Genomic DNA, 21,451 nt, shown 5'->3' on the forward strand with positions numbered 1-21,451 from the left:
AGGCTTTTAAAATAATAAAATCTTGATAGAAGAAGTTCTTTAACAGACACCTAAACTTCCCCTCCTCCTTGCACTGAAGGCAAAGAGAATGACTGGGGTTTGTGGGAAGGGAAGTGATACGTAACAGCTTTGCTGTGGTGCTCTTTGCCTCCTTCTGCTGGCCAGGAGTGATATTCCCAACAGTAATTGCTGATTCCGTGGACTCACAGTGTCTGAAAAATGAAATTAATATTAGAACAGCATGATTAAACGCTAAGTGCTTGAAACGTTGCTTTGTATGTGTCCCTGCTGCAACAAAAGAAAGGTCATTTTAATCTTTCCAGTGTTGCTAGTGTGGATATGTTTATTTAATATTAACCTGCTCTCCAGCTGCTGATCAGCTGCCCTGAAGACGTTCCCTATAGGAAGTAGGGGGTGAACGTTTTTTCAATAAATTCTGAATGACCCTTTGTGCAAATATAGAAGACATTTTTTTTGTCAGCGTACAAGTCTAATAAATAGTGTGGGAAGTGTACAGTTAATTTCTTCAGCAAATCCTACTGTACAACATTAAAATAATAACAAACAACGTAAGAACGGCAGAATAAAAAAACATTTTGTTTGAAATATTTATATCTTTGTTCAAATGTACATCTGTTACAAAATAGCATAAATTGCAATAGCTTAAAGGGACATTTTTTTCCTGATTCAGATAGAGCATATAATTTTAACCTACTTCCAATTTTAACACTTAGCTTAATTCTCTTGGTATACTTTATTGAGGGAGCAGCAATGTACTACTGGGAGCTAGCTGAATACATCTGGTAAGCCAATGTCAAGAGGCATTTTGGCAGCCACCAATCACCAGCTAGCTCCCAGTAGTACCTTGCTGCTCCTGAGACTACCTAGGTATGCTTTCAACAATGGATAACAAGAGAAAATTAGATAACATAAGTAAATTGGAAAGTTGTTTAAAAATACATGCACTATCTGAATCATAAAAGTTTAATTTTGAATTTTAAAAAATGGGAATGTTTGTGCCAGAACCGCACAATTTAATAAAAAAAACCCACAAGGTTGGGGGCTATAAATGAGCTGATTTAGAGTGGGGTTAAATAAAGGGATCTAGAACGCATTACAGCCCAGTTCTAGCGATTTTTATTGTTTTTTTCAGATCCAAGATTCTAAATATTGTGCTATTTATAATGAAGTATTTAATCTATTTAATTTAAGCTACATCTCAATAGCAAACTTATAGGGACATTAAACACTTTGAGATGGTAATATAAAATGATAAATTATATATATATATATATATATATATATATATATATATATATATATATATATATAAATAAAATCTGCAATATACTTTCATTATTTATTTTGTCTCCTTTTCCTGTAATTCTAATATGACATTGAGAGCTTTTTAGTTCCTGTTAGAAATGGAAGTGCAGAACACTGTTATATTGCACACAGCCATTGGCTGCACACTCTAGTGACCTATTTATAACTGTCTCCAATTGGACACAGCAGATAAGGTAATCTAAATTACAACATGGCAGCTCCCATTGTTTTATAGACATTTAAACTTTACACTTACTTGTCACTATTTAAAATGCTAATGAAACTTTAAAAAACACATCTACATGTTATTCTCAGACTAATCTTTTCTTTGAATGCATCATTCTATCTAGCATTTGTTTAATGTCCATTTAAAATGTAATGCAGTTTATTTACAACAGCAAGCTAGGTTTTAGAACCAGTAATCATGGATTGTAATTTTAAAAAAAAAGCTTTGGTTGAAAGATAGAAAGCAACAATTGCTTTAAAATTGGTTATTTTTAGCACAATGTACTTGTTTTTTTTTAAACATCCCGCAGGAGCCAAAACTTTGCCCTGTAACATGCTACACATTGATTGCTTGATCAGTGGAGAATGTCATATATATCAACAACAATGGAGATAAAATGAACATGCTCAAGTCCTTTAACTTCAAATCAATGCACATTTTTGCTATCAAGGTGACAGTTTATTTTTCTAAAAAAAAAACAACATTGATCTAGAGATTTTGCAATACATTGCTTAATTTGCTGGTATTTACTATGCATGTATAAACAAAATTAAACATCCCTTTAATAAATCAGTTGACATTGTTATTAGTTCCTGGCATCAGGGCAAGACCATGTTTATTTAAAATGAGGACTTCATAAACAAATAAATAAGAAGGTAAAAATCACATCTGGCCAGTTCATCTACAAACACCATATGATGAATAGGAAAATGTATGGCAATTTTGTATTCTGTTGGTCTGTAAAGAGGACAGCTTGAATATCCCATGTAGTTGACCCGAGTTATAGATGGGTGGGATTCTCCATGGCTCCAGATATTTTTCAGTCATGATCTTCTGAGGTGTCCCCTGGGCAATAAGAGGATAAATCATCTTCATCTGTAAAATAAATATAACCATGACATAAGGGACTGCAACAGATTTAGAACAGCTAACTAAAATAACACTTCTGGTTTTCTTTAAAAGACACTAAACATCTTATTTTTACCTCTGTGATTACCTTGTATCTAAGCCTCTGCAGACTGCCCCCTTATCTTGGTTCTTTTGACAGACTTGCATTTTAGCCAATTAGTGCTGACTCATAATTAACTCCATGGGCATGAGCACAGTGTTGTCTATATGGCACACATAAACTAGCACGGTCTAACTTTGAAAAACATGTCTGCATTCAACAAACATAACAAGAGAACAAAGCGAATTTGATGATAAAAGTAAATTGTAAAGTTGTTTTTTCAATATTTTCAACAAATATATATATATATTTTTAATACACCTACATATTATTCTCAGGCCAATCTTTGTTTTAAATTTATCAATATATAAAAATAAAATTTTACATAGAGATGTCCATATGATATTTTCTAGTCATCATTTTACAGTTATGCTGCATCACTTTCAAAGGATTTAGCATATGGGTATTATGTCTCTTTAACCTTTATTACAGAAACTGCACACAACTAGTTTCCAATACTAGGTAAGCTATATGCACATACTGTATATATGGTTTCCAGCGCACAGTAGCTGTAAACTGATTCATTTTATGCCCCATCAACAACTAAACACAGTAAGATAGCAACATTTTGGATCAGTACAAGAACATATCACAAACTGATAGCTATTTTTTGTTCATTTTCTTTATTTGTGAGAAAACATCATTTATGTAAGAACTTACCTGATAAATTCATTTCTTTCATATTAGCAAGAGTCCATGAGCTAGTGACGTATGGGATATACATTCCTACCAGGAGGGGCAACGTTTCCCAAACCTTAAAATGCCTATAAATACACCCCTCACCACACCCATAATTCAGTTTAACGAATAGCCAAGAAGTGGGGTGATAAGAAAGGAGCGAAAGCATCAAAAATAAGGAATTGGAATAATAGTGCTTTATACAAAAAAATCATAACCACCACAAAAAGGGTGGTCCTCATGGACTCTTACTAATATGAAAGAAATTAATTTATCAGGTAAGTTCTTACATAAATTATGTTTTCTTTCATGTAATTAGCAAGAGTCCATGAGCTAGTGACGTATGGGATAGCAGATACCCAAGATGTGGAACTTCCACGCAAGAGTCACTAGAGAGGGAGGGATAAAATAAAGACAGCCAATTCCGCTGAAAAAATTAATCCACTACCCAAATCAAAAGTTTCAATTTTTATAATGAAAAAAACTGAAATATAAGCAGAAGAATCAAACTGAAACAGCTGCCTGAAGTACTATTCTACCAAAAACTGCTTCTGAAGAAGAGAAAACATCAAAATGGTAGAATTTAGTAAAAGTATGCAAAGAAGACCAAGTCATTGCTTTGCAAATCTGATCAACAGAAGCTTCATTCTTAAAAGTCGAGGAAGTAGAAACTGACCTAGTAGAATGAGCCGTAATCCTCAGAGGCGGGGATTAACCCGACTCCAAATAAGCATGATGAATCAAAAGCTTTAACCAAGATGCCAAAGAAAAGGCAGAAGCCTTCTGACCTTTCCTAAAACCAGAAAAGATAACAAATAGACTAGAAGTCTGTCTGAAATCTGAGTAGCTTCAACATAATATTTCAAAACTCTTACCACATCCAAAAAATTTAAGAATCTTACCAAAGAATTCTTAGGATTAGGACACAAGGAAGGGACAATAATTCCTCCACTAATGTTGTTAAAATTCACAACTTTAGGTAAAAATTGAAATGAGGACAGCAAAAACCACCTTATCCTGATGAAAAATCAGAAAAAGGAGATTCACAAGAAAGAACAGATAATTCAAAAACTGTTCTAGCTGAATAGATGTCTAAAAAGAACAATACTTTCCATGAAAGTAATTAATGTCCAAAGAAAGCATATGCTCAAACAGAAGAGCCTGTAAAGCCTTCAGAACCAAAATAAGACTCCAAGGAGGAGAAATTGGCTTAATGACAGGCTTGATATGAACCAAAGCCTGAACAAAACAATGAATATCAGAAAGATTTAGCAATTCTTACTGTGAAACAGCACAGAAAAAGCAGAGATTTGTCCTTTCAAGGAACATGTAGACAAAATCTTATGAAGAAACTATAAAATCCTAGGAATTCTAAAAGAACGCCAATAAAATTCATAAGAAGAGCATCATGAGATGTAAATCTTCCAAACTCGATAATAAATCCTACTAGACACAGATTTACGAGCCTGCAACATAGTATTAATCACTGAGTCAGAGAAACTTCTATGACTAAGTACTAAGCGTTAATTTTTCATACCATCAAATTAATAATTTGAATTCCTGATGAAAAAAACGAATGTTAAGATATAAGGTCTGGCCTTAATGGAAGTAACCAAGATTGGCAACCGAACATCCGAACAAGAACCATATACCAAAACCTGTGTGGCCATGCTGGAGCCACTAGCCACACCAAAGATTGCTCTCTGATGATTTAGAAAATCACTCTAAAAAGAAGAACCAGAGATGAAAAAATATAGGCAGATTGATAATTCCAAGGAAGTGTTAATGCATACACTACTTCCGCCTGCGGATCCCAGGACCTGAATAGGCCCCTGGGAAGTTCCTTATTTAGATGAGATGCCATCAGATCTAATTTTGGAAGCCCTCACATCTGAAAAACATATCTGGGTAAAGAGACCATTCTCCCGGATGTAAAACTTGATTAACAGAGATAATCCGCTTCCCAATTGTCTATACCTGGGAAAAAGACCACAGAAATTAGATAGGAGCTGGATTTAGCCCAAGCAAATATCCGATATACTTCTGTCACAGCCTAAAGACTGATAGTCCCACCCTGATGATTGACATATGCCACAGTTGTGACATTGTCTGCCTGAAAAAATGTCTGTTCTTCAAAAAGAAACCAAACTGAAGAACTCTGAGAATGCACGGAGTTCCAAAATATCAAATGGTAATCTCGCCTCCTGAGATTTCCAAACCCCTTGTGCTGACAGAGATCCTCAGACAGCCTCCCAACCTAAAAGACTCGCATCTGTAGGGATCATGGTCCAGGTTGAAAGAACCGAAGAGACCTGTAGAAGTAAATGATGGTGATCTTAACCACCGAATCAAAGATAGTTAAACATTAGGATTCAAAGATATAAAAAGTGATATCCTAGAATCCCTGCACCATTATTCAGCATAAAAAACTGGAAAGGTTTCCTATGAAATGAGCAAAGGGAATCGAATCCAATGCTGCAGCCATGAAACCTAAAACTTCCATGCATATATAGCAACTTGAAGGAAATAATAGAGACTGAAGGTTCCGACAAACGGAACCCAATAAACTTGTTACTTGTCTGTTAGAGACAAAAACATTGACACAATCTATCTGGAAACCTAAAAAAGGTGACCCTTGTGTGAGGAATCAAGGAGCTTTTGATAAAAAGATCCTCTAACCATGTTTTGAAGAAACAACAAAGTTGAATCGTATGAGATTCTGCAGAACGAAAAGACTGAGCCAGTACCACGATACCGTCCAAATAAGGAACACTGAGAACCTTGAAAAGATTCTTAGAGCTGTCGTTAGACCAGAAGGAAAAGCAACAAATTGGTAATGCTTGTCAAAAAAAAAGAGAATCTCAGAAAATAAAAAATAATTTAAATGAAAACAGAAAATGAAGATATGCATCTATTGTAAACAAATAATGCCATCACTGACCAAAAAGGCAGAATAGACCATATAAACACCATTCTAAAAGATGGTACACTTATATGACAGTTCAAAAAGATTTTCTATCTTTGGAACAATGAATAGTCTTGAATAAAACCCCAAAACCCAGTTCCTAAAATGAAACTGGAATAAATAACCCAGAAAACTCCAGGTCTGAGCAGCGCTTGAGCCCAAATGGGTGACCAGCCGCACTTCACCAGTACCCAAAACATATAGGTCTGAAACACACTTCAGGGAAGTGTTAGTTTTACTGGAATAGCTGGAATATGATAGAGAAAAAAAAGACTTCTCACAGACTGTTTTACTCTGAAACCTATTCTGTACCCAAAGTCTAAGAAGTTTGGACCGAATAGAACCAAATAAATTTCAAAAAAGTCTTAACCTGCCCCTTACCAGCCAAGCTGGAATAAGAACCGCACCTACATGCAAATTTGGGGAGCTGACTTTGAACTTTTAAAAGGCTTAATTGAATGAGGAAAAAAACTTCCAATTATAAACATATTACTTGGGGAAGAATTCAGGATTCCGTTCCTTAGTAAGAACAGAAAACTAATATAAGCTTAAAGTTTTAGTCTTAGAACTCAATCTTGAAGCCCAGAGTAACAGTTAAAGAATTGAATCCAATTATGAACCAAATAATTGATTATCTTGGAAAAAAAAGAAATATGGATTTTAGAAATCAAAATTGAAATCACAAAGTTCTTCTAGCTAAAATAGCTAAAGACATAGATTACACCTCATTTGCGAAAATATTTAATAAAATGACAACACAAATGAAATTATTAGCATGATAATCAAGGACCAGTCAACACACTGGACTTGCACAATCAACAAATGCAAGATAACAAGACAATGCAATAGCACTTAGTCTGAACTTCAAATAAGTAGTAGATTTTGTCCTTTTAACAATGCTAAACAAATCATAATCCGATACTTGATCTTAAAGTATCCAACCAGAAAGATGAAGCAACTGCAACATCAGCAAAATAAATTACAGGTCTAAGAAAAGTACCTGAAAATAATTTTCCTTAAATAAGATACGACCATCTGAAGGAAAAAAATAAATACTATTTGCTATAAGAATAATAGTATATTTAGCAGGAGTAGAGATAGCTCTATTAACTTGGGGAATCTTTCCTCAAAACTGAAAACTAACTGCCGGCAAAAAATACAATTTAAAAACCTTAAAGAAGGACTAAAAGAAAATTCTCAGCCTATTCCATTCCCTAGTATCAGGAACTGGAAAAAAAAACCTCTGAAGAAACCACAGAAGATAAATAAGCAGAATTGAAATGTTAGATAGTTTTTAAAATCAAAAGAACTAGTTACTTCAATATCCAAAATAATCAACACCTTTTGAACAAAGAACAAATGTACTCTATTAAAAAATAAAAAAGTAGATTTGTTAGTGTCAATATCTGATGAAGAAAAATTCTGAATGAGAAAAAACACCATCAGAGAAGGATAATTCATTATGTTGTTGGTCATTTGAAACTTCATCAACTAAAAAAGAAGTTTGAAAAAGACCTAAAAATTTATTAGAAGGCGGGATGTCAGACAAAGCCTTTTTTTAAATAGAAACAGAAAAATATTCTTATAAATTTCTAAGTATATCTTGCACATAAGATATAAAAAGAATAGCAATATATAAAGCATAAATACTAATGGATTCTGCATGTAAAAGTTTATCATGATAACTTATTACAAACCATAGCTAAAGATAAACATTCATAACATTAAAATAAATTAACTTAGCTTTGGTAGGACTGATATCAGTCAACAGGAATCCCTCAGCATTTCTTGATACAGGAACAGTGTTTGAAATATCTTGCAATATGTAATAGAAAAAAACAACATATAAAGCAAAATCATCAAATTCCTTAAATGACAGTTTCAGGAATGGGAAAAAATGCAAAACAAACAAGCCTCTAGCAACCAGAAGTAACAAAAAAGTGAGACTTAAACAATGTGAAAAAAAGTGGAACAAGTATGACGCCCACATTTTTGGTGCCAAGTATGACGCCCACATTATTGGCGCCAAGTACAACACCCATATTTTTTGGCGCCAAGTATGACGCCACATCCTCTGACGCCGAAAACGACGCCCACATTTTTTGGCGCAAAAAAAGTCTAAACACACATGCGTCAAAAAATGACGTAACTACAAACAAACTTCCGGCGTCAACTACGGCGCCGGAAATGACAAAATTTTGCACCAAAAAAAGTTTGCGCCAAAAATGACGCAATAAATTGAAGCATTTTCTGCCCCCGCAGGAAAAAAGTCATTTGAAAATTTTCAAGGTAAGAAAAAAAAAATATTTATTCATATGCATTATCCCAAATAAATACTGGTTATCCTGAATCATGGCAAATATTAGTTTAAACACATATATTTAGAACTTTACATATAAAGTGCCCAACCATAGCTTAGAGTGTCACAAATAAAATAAGACTTACTTACCCCAAGACACTCATCTACATAAAGTAGATAGCCAAACCAGTACTGAAACAAGAATCAGTAGAGGTAATGGTATATAAGAGTATATCGTCGATCTGAAAAGGCAGGTAGGAGAAGAAATCTCTACGACCGATAACAGAGAACCTATGAAATAGATCCCCTAGAGGAAGACCATTGTATTCAAATAGGCAATACTCCCTTCACATCCCTCTGACATTCACTGCATTCTGAGAGGAAAACCGGGCTTCAGCCTGCTGCGAAGCGCATATCAACGTAGAATCTAGCACAAACTTACTTCACCACCTCCATGGGAGGCAAAGTTTGTAAAACTGAATTGTGGGTGTGGTGAGGAGTGTATTTATAGGCATTTTAAGGTTCGGGAAACTTTGCCCCTCCTGGTAGGAATTTATATCCCATACGTCACTAGCTCATGGACTCTTGCTAATTACATGAAAGAAATAATACACTACCATGCTGTGTATTACAGTACAATATAATAATTGTTATAATAATGGCATAGGTACTGATTGTGTTAATTGTGATCAAACATTTCTAAAATAATCCTTACCTAAATTAACTTAATGGGACACTCAAGTCAAATTAAAAACTTTAAAAAGGGACAGTAAACATTCAGAATAATGTTATATAATTCTGCAAACAGACCGGGCGTGCTGTGACTAGCCAGCAAGCCCGCAAAGCGCTTTGGATAACCAAGACCCACTCAGTAGATCCTGGAGCGGAGTCCAACGTTACACTTCAAAATCTAGAAATACTTTTAATTTTTAATTTTTTTTAAGTTACCGCTAAAATAATGTTATATAATTCTGCACTAGGTGCAGAATTATATAATATTATTCGAAACGTTTACTGTCCCTTTAATGATTCAGATAGAGCAGGCAATTTTAAAAAACTTTCCAATTTACTTCCATTAACAAAATTTTCAGTCTTTTTATATTTATACTTTTTGACTCACCAGCTCCTACTCAGCATGTGCAAGAATTCACAGACTATACGTATATGCATTTGTGATTGGCTGATGGATGTCACATGGTACAGGGGAGTGGAAATAGACATAACTGAATCTACTACTCATTTGAAGTTCAGAGTAAGTGCTATTGCATTGTCTTGTTATCATGCATTTGTTGATTATGCATATCTACTGTATTTACTGGTCCTTTAAAGGGATATCCTCAAAACTGTTCCATCATTAATTTTAAAGAACAGTATTGCACACACAAAAAATGTGACTAAATGAAACAACTACAACTCAGTTATGTACTTCTCACCTATGCTTATTGGCTGATAGGTACTTTCTGCTAATGTTATTACAGGAAGCAGACAACTGCAACTGGTATATTATTTTAAAGGGACAGTCTACTCCAGAATTTTTATTGTTTTAAAAGATAGATAATCCCTTTATTACCCATTCCCCAGTTTTGCATAACCAACACAGTTATAATAATATACTTTTAACCTCTGTGATTATCTTGTATCTAAGACTCTGCAAACTGCCCCTTTTTTTAAGTTCTTTTGACAGACTTGCAGTCTAGCCAATCAGTGCCTGCTACCAGATAACTTCTCGTGCACCAGCACAGTGTTATCTATATAAAATACGTGAACTAACACCCTGTAGTGGTGAAAAACTGTTAAAATGCAATCTGAAAGAGGTGGGGTTCAAGGTCTAAGAAATTAGCATATGAACCTCCTAGGTTAAGCTTTCAACTAACAATACCAAGAGAACAAAGCAAAATTGGTGATAAAAGTAAATTGGAAAAATGTTTAAAATGACATGCTCTATCTGAATCATGAAAGTTTATTTTGGCCTAGACTGTCCCTTTAAATATAAATCATTTTTACTTCATTTTTTTTAGGCTACAAAAATGCCTTCATAGTAGTGTTATAGTTAAAAAAATATATATATATATATGACATGCTGTAATTTGTTTAGCGCATGTTATTTTAAAACTAGCAACCGTGTACTCTATGTACCGCTTAGGTCCTGTAAACCCAATCAGCAGCTCTAGTCGCATGACCCTGCTGTGTAACTAGCACTGCTGATTAGATTAGCAGCAGTTTCCACTTGGGACCAGCAGTGCTCTGCAGGTTGCTAGTGGTACTTCGAGATTAATTCTTTTGCGGGGGTTAGACATCTAAATGTGCAGGGTCTAACAAGTTAGAGCATGTCATTTTTAAACTCTAAATAACAATGCTGCTTTTTTATCTGGATGGCTAAACATTTTTGATCACAGTGTCCTTTTAATTTTACTGTACATACTTTGTTATGTTTATCAAAATAAACACAATGATACAACACAAACCTTTCCCTTTATAAAAATGATTGCAAGGCACAGAAACTTACATAATTGCTGAGAAAATAAAAAAGTTGTTACTGAAATGAAAAATATATATGAAAAAGTCAGGTCTTGAAGCAAATTGCCAACTTGAGTGGTAATTATACATAACTGCCTAAAAAGCTGCACATTACAGACTTGTTTTTACAAGAAGTGTCTCTAAAAAGCACTTACATGTCTGCGTCTTCAGTAAGAAAGGCACATTAGGTGCTGAAAATGGCTTATTACCTTGGTAGGTTGTCCCACACCAGATGCAGTAGAAATGCTCTCCTCTCAAATAACTAGTGAGCACTTGAAGCTTTTCTAGAGTCTAGGTTAAAAGAGATTATTGTTAATGGAACAGTATCACCTTCAATTTGAAATTCATTTTAAAGAAACACTGAAGTCAAAATTAAAACTTTCATGATTCGGACAGAGGGTGCAATTAAAACAAACACTTGTTACTTTGTTTATGAAATTTACCTCTTTCTCTTGCTGCTCCTTGCCCCTAGACTAGAGCATATATAGATAGACTTAGAAGTGTGTACGTGTCTTGAGCACTTTATGTATAAAACTTTATTGCAAACAATGCCCTAGATTCATCAAAATCCATTGCTGTAACTAATAGCTCACAGAGAAAACTCACTGCAGCAGCACCACTCAGCAATTCAGAAATATTTGATCACAGAGGCTAGGTGCAAGTCACTCACAATTACAACCAATGGAGCTGCATCTATCCTGTAATCTCTCGACACATAGGACAAGTTCAAACTGTTGGTGAAAAAAAAAATGATGCTGCCTGATAAATTCATTTCTTATGTGGTGAGAGTCCACAAGTCATCACATGAGGGAGTATTCCCCTCCTGACTACTAAGAGGAGGCAAAAATACCTTCCACTTCCCATGATCCTCAGTCATACATATAGCTAAGTAGATGAGAAAACCAGGAAAGCAGCAAAGATAAATTGGGGCAAAACGAGCACTGCCAGAACCTGAACAAAAATAAATGGTGGGGCTTGTGGACACTCACCATTACGAAATGAATTAATCAGGAAAACAAAATTTATGTTTACCTGATAAATTTCTTTCTTTTGCGATGCACCAAGTCCAAGGATTCATCCTAACTTGTGGGATATTGTCCTTCCTGACAGGAAGTAGCAAAGAGAGCACCACAGCAGAGCTGTCTATATAGCTCCCCCCTTAACTCCACCCCCCAGTCATTCGACCGAAGGCCAGGGAAGAAAAGGAGAAGCTATAAGCTCCAGAGGTGACTGAAGTTTACATAAAAAAAAATACTATCTGTCTTGAATAGACAGGGCGGGCTGTGGACTTGGTACATCGCAAAAGAAAGAAATTTATCAGGTAAGCATAAATTTTGTTTTCTTTTGCATGATGTACCGAGTCCACGGATTCATCCTAACTTGTGGGATACCAATACCAAAGCTTTAGGACACAGATGAAGGGAAGACAGGAACCTAAACGGAAGGCACCACTGCTTGCAAAACCTCCCCCAAAAATAGCCTCCGAAGAAGCAAAAGTATCAAATGTATAAAATTTTGAAAAGGCATGAAGCGATGACCAAGTCGCAGCCTTACAAATCTATTCAACAGAAGCATAATTTTTTAAAGCCCGTGTGAAAGCTACCGCTCTAGTAGAATGAGCTGTAATCCTTTCAGGAGGCTGCTGTCCAGCAGTCTCATAAGCCAAACGGATGATGCTTTTCAGCCAAAAGGAAAGAGAAGTCGCCGTAGCCTTTTGACCCCTACGCTTTCCAGAATAGACAACAAACAAAGAAGATGTTTTACGAAAATCTTTGGTTGCCTGCAAATAAAATTTCAAAGCACGAACCACGTCCAAGTTGTGCAACAGACGTTCCTTCTTACAAGAAGGATTAGGACACAGAGAAGGAACAACAATTTCTTGTTTGATATTCCTGTTAGTAACAACCTTAGGTAGGAACCCAGGCTTGGTACGCAAGACCACCTTATCAGCATGGAACACAAGACAAGGAGAGTCACATTGTAATGCAGATAGTTCAGAAACTCTTCGAGCTGAAGAGATAGCAAATAGGAACAAAACTTTCCAAGATAAAAGCTTACTATCTATGGAATGCATGGGTTCAAACGGAACCCCCTGAAGAACTCTAAGAACTAAATTTAGACTCCATGGTGGAGCAATAGGTTTAAACACAGGCTTAATTCTAACTAAAGCCTGACAAAAAGCCAGAACGTCTGGAACATCTGCCAGACGCTTGTGCAACAAAATAGACAGAGCAGATATCTGTCCCTTTATGGAACTAGCTGATAATCCTTTCTCCAATCCCTCTTGGAGAAAAGACAAAATCCTAGGAATCCTGGAGAAGCCTTTGGATTCGCACCAAAAAAGATATTTATGCCATATCTTATGATAAATTTTCCTGGTAACTTAGAAAACTGCATCCCAGTTCTCTACACCTGGGATATAGATCGCTGACAGATGGCAAGAGTGAGCCTCTGCCCATTGGATTATCCTTGAGACCTCTATCATCGCTAAGGAACTCTTTGTTCCGCCCTGATGATTGATATAAGCCAGTGTCGTGATGTTGTCAGACTGAAACCTGATGAATCTGGCCGAAGCCAGCTGAGGCCATGCCTGGAGAGCATTGAATATCACTCTTAATTCCAGAATATTTATCGGTAGGAGAGCCTCCTCCCGAGTCCACAAACCCTGAGCTTTCAGGGAATTCCAGACTGCACCCCAGCCCAGAAGACTGGCGTCTGTCGTCACTATAACCCATTCTGGCCTGCGGAAACACATTCCCTGGGACAGATGATCCTGTGACAACCACCAAAGAAGAGAGTCTCTGGTCTCTTGATCCAGATTTATCTGAGGAGATAAATCCACATAATCCCCATTCCACTGATTGAGCATGCATAGTTGCAGTGGTCTGAGATGCAAGCGAGCAAACGGAACTATGTCCATTAGTCCGATTACCTCCATACACTGAGCCACTGACGGCTGAGGAATGGAATGAAGAGCTTGGCAGGTGGACAAAATCTTTGATTTCCTGACCTCTGTCAGAAATATTTTCATGTCCACCGAGTCTATCAGAGTCCCTAGAAATGAAACTCTTGTGAGGGGGGAAAGAGAACTCCTTTTTACGTTCACTTTCCACCCGTGAGACCTTAGAAAGGCCAACACTAAGTCCGTGTGAGACTTGGCTAGTTGGAAGGATGACGCTTGAATTAGAATGTCGTCTAGATAAGGCGCCACCACTATGTCCCGTGGCTTTAGAACCGCCAGAAGGGACCCTAGCACATTCGTGAAGATTCACGGCGCCGTGGCCAACCCAAAAGGAAGAGCCACAAACTGATAATGCTTGTCCAGAAAGACGAACCTGAGGAACTGGTGATGATCTTTGTGGATAGGAATGTGCAGATACGCATCCTTTAAGTCCACGGTGGTCATATATTGACCCTCATGGATCAATGGTAAGATAGTCCGAATGGTCTCCATCTTGCGGCGACTTGGTCATCGCTTCATGCCTTTTCAAAATTTTATACATTTGATACTTTTGCTTCTTCGAAGGCTATTTTTGGGGGAGGTTTTGCAAGCAGTGGTGCCTTCCGTTTAGGTTCCTGTCTTCCCTTCATCCGTGTCCTTAAGCTTTGGTATTGGTATCCCACAAGTTAGGATGAATCCGTGGACTCGGTACATCATGCAAAAGAAAACAAAATTTATGCTTACCTGATAAATTTCTTTCTTTTGCGATGCACCAAGTCCAAGGATTCATCCTAACTTGTGGGATATTGTCCTTCCTGACAGGAAGTAGCAAAGAGAGCACCACAGCAGAGCTGTCTATATAGCTCCCCCTTAACTCCACCCCCCAGTCATTCGACCGAAGGCCAGGGAAGAAAAGGAGAAGCTATAAGCTCCAGAGGTGACTGAAGTTTACATAAAAAAAATACTATCTGTCTTGAATAGACAGGGCGGGCTGTGGACTTGGTACATCGCAAAAGAAAGAAATTTATCAGGTAAGCATAAATTTTGTTTTCTTTTGCATGATGTACCGAGTCCATGGATTCATCCTAACTTGTGGGATACCAATACCAAAGCTTTAGGACACGGATGAAGGGAAGACAGGAACCTAAACGGAAGGCACCACTGCTTGCAAAACCTCCCCCAAAAATAGCCTCCGAAGAAGCAAAAGTATCAAATGTATAAAATTTTGAAAAGGCATGAAGCGATGACCAAGTCGCAGCCTTACAAATCTATTCAACAGAAGCATCATTTTTTAAAGCCCATGTGAAAGCTACCGCTCTAGTAGAATGAGCTGTAATCCTTTCAGGAGGCTGCTGTCCAGCAGTCTCATAAGCCAAACGGATGATGCTTTTCAGCCAAAAGGAAAGAGAAGTCGCCGTAGCCTTTTGACCCCTACGCTTTCCAGAATAGACAACAAACAAAGAAGATGTTTTACGAAAATCTTTGGTTGCCTGCAAATAAGATTTCAAAGCACGAACCACGTCCAAGTTGAGCAACAGACGTTCCTTCTTACAAGAAGGATTAGGACACAGAGAAGGAACAACAATTTCTTGTTTGATATTCCTGTTAGTAACAACCTTAGGTAGGAACCCAGGCTTGGTACGCAAGACCACCTTATCAGCATGGAACACAAGACAAGGAGAGTCACATTGTAATGCAGATAGTTCAGAAACTCTTCGAGCTGAAGAGATAGCAACTAGGAACAAAACTTTCCAAGATAAAAGCTTACTATCTATGGAATGCATGGGTTCAAACGGAACCCCCTGAAGAACTCTAAGAACTAAATTTAGACTCCATGGTGGAGCAATAGGTTTAAACACAGGCTTAATTCTAACTAAAGCCTGACAAAAAGCCAGAACGTCTGGAACATCTGCCAGACGCTTGTGCAACAAAATAGACAGAGCAGATATCTGTCCCTTTATGGAACTAGCTGATAATCCTTTCTCCAATCCCTCTTGGAGAAAAGACAAAATCCTAGGAATCCTGGAGAAGCCTTTGGATTCGCACCAAAAAAGATATTTATGCCATATCTTATGATAAATTTTCCTGGTAACTTAGAAAACTGCATCCCAGTTCTCTACACCTGGGATATAGATCGCTGACAGATGGCAAGAGTGAGCCTCTGCCCATTGGATTATCCTTGAGACCTCTATCATCGCTAAGGAACTCTTTGTTCCGCCCTGATGATTGATATAAGCCAGTGTCGTGATGTTGTCCGCCTGAAACCTGATGAATCTGGCCGAAGCCAGCTGAGGCTATGCCTGGAGAGCATTGAATATCGCTCTTAATTCCAGAATATTTATCGGTAGGAGAGCCCCCTCCCGAGTCCACAAACCCTGAGCTTTCAGGGAATTCCAGACTGCACCCCAGCCCAGAAGACTGGCGTCTGTCGTCACTATAACCCATTCTGGCCTGCGGAAACACATTCCCTGGGACAGATGATCCTGTGACAACCACCAAAGAAGAGAGTCTCTGGTCTCTTGATCCAGATTTATCTGAGGAGATAAATCCACATAATCCCCATTCCACTGATTGAGCATGCATAGTTGCAGTGGTCTGAGATGCAAGCGAGCAAACGGAACTATGTCCATTAGTCCGATTACCTCCATACACTGAGCCACTGACGGCTGAGGAATGGAATGAAGAGCTTGGCAGGTGGACAAAATCTTTGATTTCCTGACCTCCGTCAGAAATATTTTCATGTCCACCGAGTCTATCAGAGTCCCTAGAAATGAAACTCTTGTGAGGGGGGAAAGAGAACTCCTTTTTACGTTCACTTTCCACCCGTGAGACCTTAGAAAGGCCAACACTAAGTCCGTGTGAGACTTGGCTAGTTGGAAGGATGACGCTTGAATTAGAATGTCGTCTAGATAAGGCGCCACCACTATGTCCCGTGGCTTTAGAACCGCCAGAAGGGACCCTAGCACATTCGTGAAGATTCACGGCGCCGTGGCCAACCCAAAAGGAAGAGCCACAAACTGATAATGCTTGTCCAGAAAGACGAACCTGAGGAACTGGTGATGATCTTTGTGGATAGGAATGTGCAGATACGCATCCTTTAAGTCCACGGTGGTCATATATTGACCCTCATGGATCAATGGTAAGATAGTCCGAATGGTCTCCATCTTGTAAAGATGGAACTCTTAGGAATTGGTTTAGGATCTTGAGATCCAGAATTGGTCTGAAGGTTCCCTCCTTTTTGGGAACTATAAACAGATTGGAGTAGAACCCCTGCCCCTGTTCTGCTTTTGGAACTGGGCAGATCACTCCCATGGTAAAAAGGTCTTCTACACAGCGTAAGAACGCCTTAGTGGCAGCAGCAGGCTTTTTGGCCTGTTTACCCTTGTTCCAAGCCTGATTAAGTCTCCAGGTTGGCTTGGATTGAGCAAAGTGGGAAGAGGTAAAGGGACCACTCTTGAAGTTTAGAAAGGAACGAAAATTATTTTGTTTGGTCCTTGTCTTATTTGACTTATCCTGAGGGAGGGTATGACCCTTCCCTCCAGTAATTTCTGAAATGATCTCTTTCAATGCAGGCCCGAATAGGGTCTTACCTTTGAAAGGGATGGACAAAAGCTTAGATTTAGATGACACATCAGCTGACCAGGACTTAAGCCATAATGCTCTACGCTAAAATGGCAAAACCTGAATTCTTAGCCGCTAATTTAGCAAGATGAAAAGCGGCGTCTGTAATAAAAGAATTAGCCAACTTAACAGCCTTAATTCTGTCCAAAATATAATCTAGTGGGGTCTCCATCTGAAGAGCCTCTTCTAGAGCCTCAAGCCAAAAGGCAGCTGCAGTGGTTACAGGAACAATGCATGCTATAGGTTGAAGAAGAAAATTTTCTTTAGGAGAACCTCTAATTTTTTATCCATAGGATCAATGAAAGCACAACTGTCTTCAATAGGTATAGTTGTACGCTTAGCCAGGGTAGAAATAGCTCCCTCCACCTTAGGGACCATCTGCCATGAGTCCTTTATGGTGTCAGAAATGGGAGACATTTTCTTAAAAACAGGAGGGGGAGAGAACGGAATACCTGGTTTATCCCACTCCTTAGTAACAATGTCCGAAATCCTCTTAGGGACCGGAAACATATCAGTGTAAACAGGAACCTCTAAATATTTGTCCATTTTACACAATTTCTCTGGAACTACAATAGGGTCACAATCATCCAGAGTAGCTAAAACCTCCCTGAGCAGTAAGTGGAGGTGCTCTAGCTTAAATTTAAATGCCGTCATATCTGAATCTGTCTGAGAGAACATCTTTCCTGAATCAGAAATCTCTCCCTCAGACAGCAAATCCCTCATTCCTACTTAAGAACATTGTGAGGGAATATCGGATACGGCTACTAAAGAATCAGAAGGCTCAGCATTTGTTCTTAACCCAGAGCTACTGCACTTCCCTTGTAACCCAGGCAGCTTAGATAAAACCTCTGTGAGGATAGTATTCATAACTGAAGCCATATCTTGCAAGGTGAAAGAATTAGACGCACTAGAAGTACTTGGCGTCGCTTGTACGGGCGTTACTGGTTGTGACACTTGGGGAGAACTAGATGGCAAAACCTAATTTCCTTCTGAGAATCATCTAATGCCAAACTTTTATAAGTCAAAATATGCTGTTTGCAATTTATAGACATATCAGTACAAGTTGGACACATTCTAAGAGGGGGTTCCACAATGGCTTCTAAACAAATTGAACAATGAGTTTCCTCAGTGTCAGACATGTTTAACAGACTAGTAATAAAGCAAGCAAACTTGGAAAACACTTTATTTAATGAAAAAAACGGTACTGTGCCTTTGAGAGAAAAAAAGGCATACACAAACTGCAAAACAGGTTAAAATTGCTTCAATTTTTCTGAAATTTTAACAGTGTGCCCACTAAGCTTTAGAAAGATTGCACCACAAGTTAATGAGCAATAAACCCCCAAATGAAAAAAACGGATTTATATATGTCTAAAACCGGTTAAAACCCCTATTAGCACCTTGCCAGAGCTCTGCTGTGGCCCTACCTGCCCTTAGGAAGCGATAATATGGGGTTTAAAGCTTCAATTAGTCCCTCAGAAGACTCTCAGGACCTCAGGAGAAGTTGCTTGCTGCTTGTAAATGTAGGCCTGCCTGCTGGGGCCTACACAAAACTAACAAACGTTACTCCCAAACACAAAAACGTCTGTCCCAAATTCACATAACAAACTGAGTGCCCACAAAAAATTAACCCTTTATGCAAGCTAGTAAAAACCGATGATAACACTAGGATTACTGCTTCCCCTTCCCCTAATGGGGACACTGTCAGCCTTTCTGAGTTAACACAGTCTCTGCAGAAAATATGACTGAACATACCTCATTGCTGTATAGCAAGAAACCGTTCCTCACACTGAAGTTTTCCTGTACTCCTCAGCTTCAGTGGGGACAGCAGTGGACCTTAGTTACAAATGCTAAGATCATCATCCTCCAGGCAGAAATCTTCATCTATGTCCTGCCTGAGAGTAAATAGTACAACACCGGTACCATTTAAAAATAACAAACACTTGATTGAAGATAAAATAAAACTAACGGTTTAACACCTCATCTCTTTACTCTTCCCGCTTAGAGCCAGCAAAGGAGAATGACTGGGGGGTGGAGTTAAGGGGGGAGCTATATAGACAGCTCTGCTGTGGTGCTCTCTTTGCTACTTCTTGTCAGGAAGAACAATATTCCACAAGTTAGGATGAATCCGTGGACTCGGTACATCATGCAAAAGAAAGCATACGTTTTGTTTTCTTTCATCAGATAATGAGAGTCCACAAGTCATCACGTGTGGGAATCAATATTCAAGCACTGAAGTCCACAAGATCACCATGAATTAAGGGTAAAGGTATGTGTTACTAACAGGCACTACGGCACACAGATATTTCCTTCCAAAAGCAACCTCAGAAGAGGCACACACATCAAAGTGATTAAACTTCGAAAAAGTGTGCAAAGACCAATAAGCTGCCTTGCAAATCTGATCAATAGAAGTCTCATTACAAAAATATCATTTATGCTTACCTGATAAATTCATTTCTCCTGTAGTGTAGTCAGTCCACGGGTCATCCATTACTTATGGGATTATAACTCCTCCCTAACAGGAAGTGCAAGAGGATCACCCAAGCAGAGCTGCTATATAGCTCCTCCCCTCTACGTCATATCCAGTCATTCGACCGAAACCATACGAGAAAGGAGAAACTATAGGGTGCAGTGATGACTGGAGTTTAATTAAAATTTAGACCTGCCGTAAAAACAGGGCGGGCCGTGGACTGACTACACTACAGGAGAAATGAATTTATCAGGTAAGCATAAATTATATTTTCTCCTGTTAAGTGTAGTCAGTCCACGGGTCATCCATTACTTATGGGATACCAATACCAAAGCTAAAAGTACACGGATGACGGGAGGGACAGGCAGGATCTTTACACGGAAGGAACCACTGCCTGTAGAACCTGTCTCCTAAAAACAGCCTCCGAAGAAGCAAAAGTGTCAAACTTGTAAAATTTTGAAAAAGTGTGAAGTGAAGACCAAGTTGGAGCCTTGCAAATCTGTTCAACAGAGGCCTCATTCTTGAAGGCCCAAGTGGAAGCCACAGCTCTAGTAGAATGAGCTGTAATCCTTTCAGGAGGCTGCTGTCCAGCAGTCTCATAGGCTAAACGTATTATGCTACGAAGCCAAAAAGAGAGAGAGGTAGCCGAAGCTTTTTGACCTCTCCTCTGTCCAGAATAAACGGCAAACAGGGAAGAAGTTTGACGAAAATCTTTAGTTGCCTGCAAATAAAATTTCAGGGCACGGACGACGTCCAGATTGTGCAAAAGTCGTTCCTTCTTTGAAGAAGGGTTAGGGCACAATGATGGAACAACAATCTCTTGATAGTGACTACCTTAGGTAAGAACCCAGGTTTAGTACGCAGAACTACCTTGTCTGAATGAAAAATCAGATAAGGAGAATCACAATGTAAGGCCGATAACTCAGAGACTCTTCGAGCCGAGGAAATAGCCATCAAAAACAGAACTTTCCAAGATAACAGCTTGATATCGATGGAATGAAGGGGTTCAAACGGAACACCTTGCAGAACGTTAAGAACTAAGTTTAAGCTCCACGGCGGAGCAACAGTCTTAAACACAGGCTTAATCCTAGCCAAAGCCTGACAAAAAGCCTGAACGTCTGGAACTTCTGCCAGACGTTTGTGTAAAAGGATAGACAGAGCTGAAATCTGTCCCTTTGTCGAACTAGCAGATAAACCCTTTTCTAAACCCTCTTGTAGAAAAGACAATATCCTAGGAATCCTAACCTTACTCCATGAGTAACTCTTGGATTCGCACCAATATAAGTATTTACGCCATATTTTATGGTAAATTTTCCTGGTAACAGGTTTCCTAGCCTGTATTAAGATATCAATCACTGACTCCGAGAATCCACGCTTTGATAGAATCAAGCGTTCAATCTCC

General features: G+C 38.3%; 1 protein-coding gene and 1 long non-coding RNA gene across 3 annotated transcripts in view; both read right to left on the bottom strand.

Moving 5' to 3' along the window:
* Positions 1-594: 594 nt before the first annotated feature.
* On the bottom strand, positions 595-1,250 carry LOC128655707 (uncharacterized). Its single transcript, XR_008401886.1, has 2 exons — positions 882-1,250; positions 595-786 (listed from the first exon to the last, which is right to left on the bottom strand). It is a non-coding gene; the product is annotated as an uncharacterized LOC128655707 (long non-coding RNA).
* A 739-nt stretch (positions 1,251-1,989) lies between these two features.
* GPATCH11 (G-patch domain containing 11) overlaps positions 1,990-21,451 on the bottom strand; it is a 178,957-nt gene continuing 159,495 nt past the window's right edge. For both annotated transcript variants that reach the window (XM_053711881.1, XM_053711882.1), the window contains 2 exons: positions 11,230-11,311; positions 1,990-2,428 (listed from right to left, as the gene is read on the bottom strand). In XM_053711881.1, the coding sequence (XP_053567856.1) occupies positions 2,373-2,428; positions 11,230-11,311 (138 nt within the window). In that variant the 3' untranslated portion in view covers positions 1,990-2,372. The remainder of the gene's footprint in view (positions 2,429-11,229; positions 11,312-21,451) is intronic.

Source organism: Bombina bombina, chromosome 4 (assembly GCF_027579735.1).
Source record: "Bombina bombina isolate aBomBom1 chromosome 4, aBomBom1.pri, whole genome shotgun sequence".
In the NCBI taxonomy this organism is placed as follows: domain Eukaryota; kingdom Metazoa; phylum Chordata; class Amphibia; order Anura; family Bombinatoridae; genus Bombina; species Bombina bombina.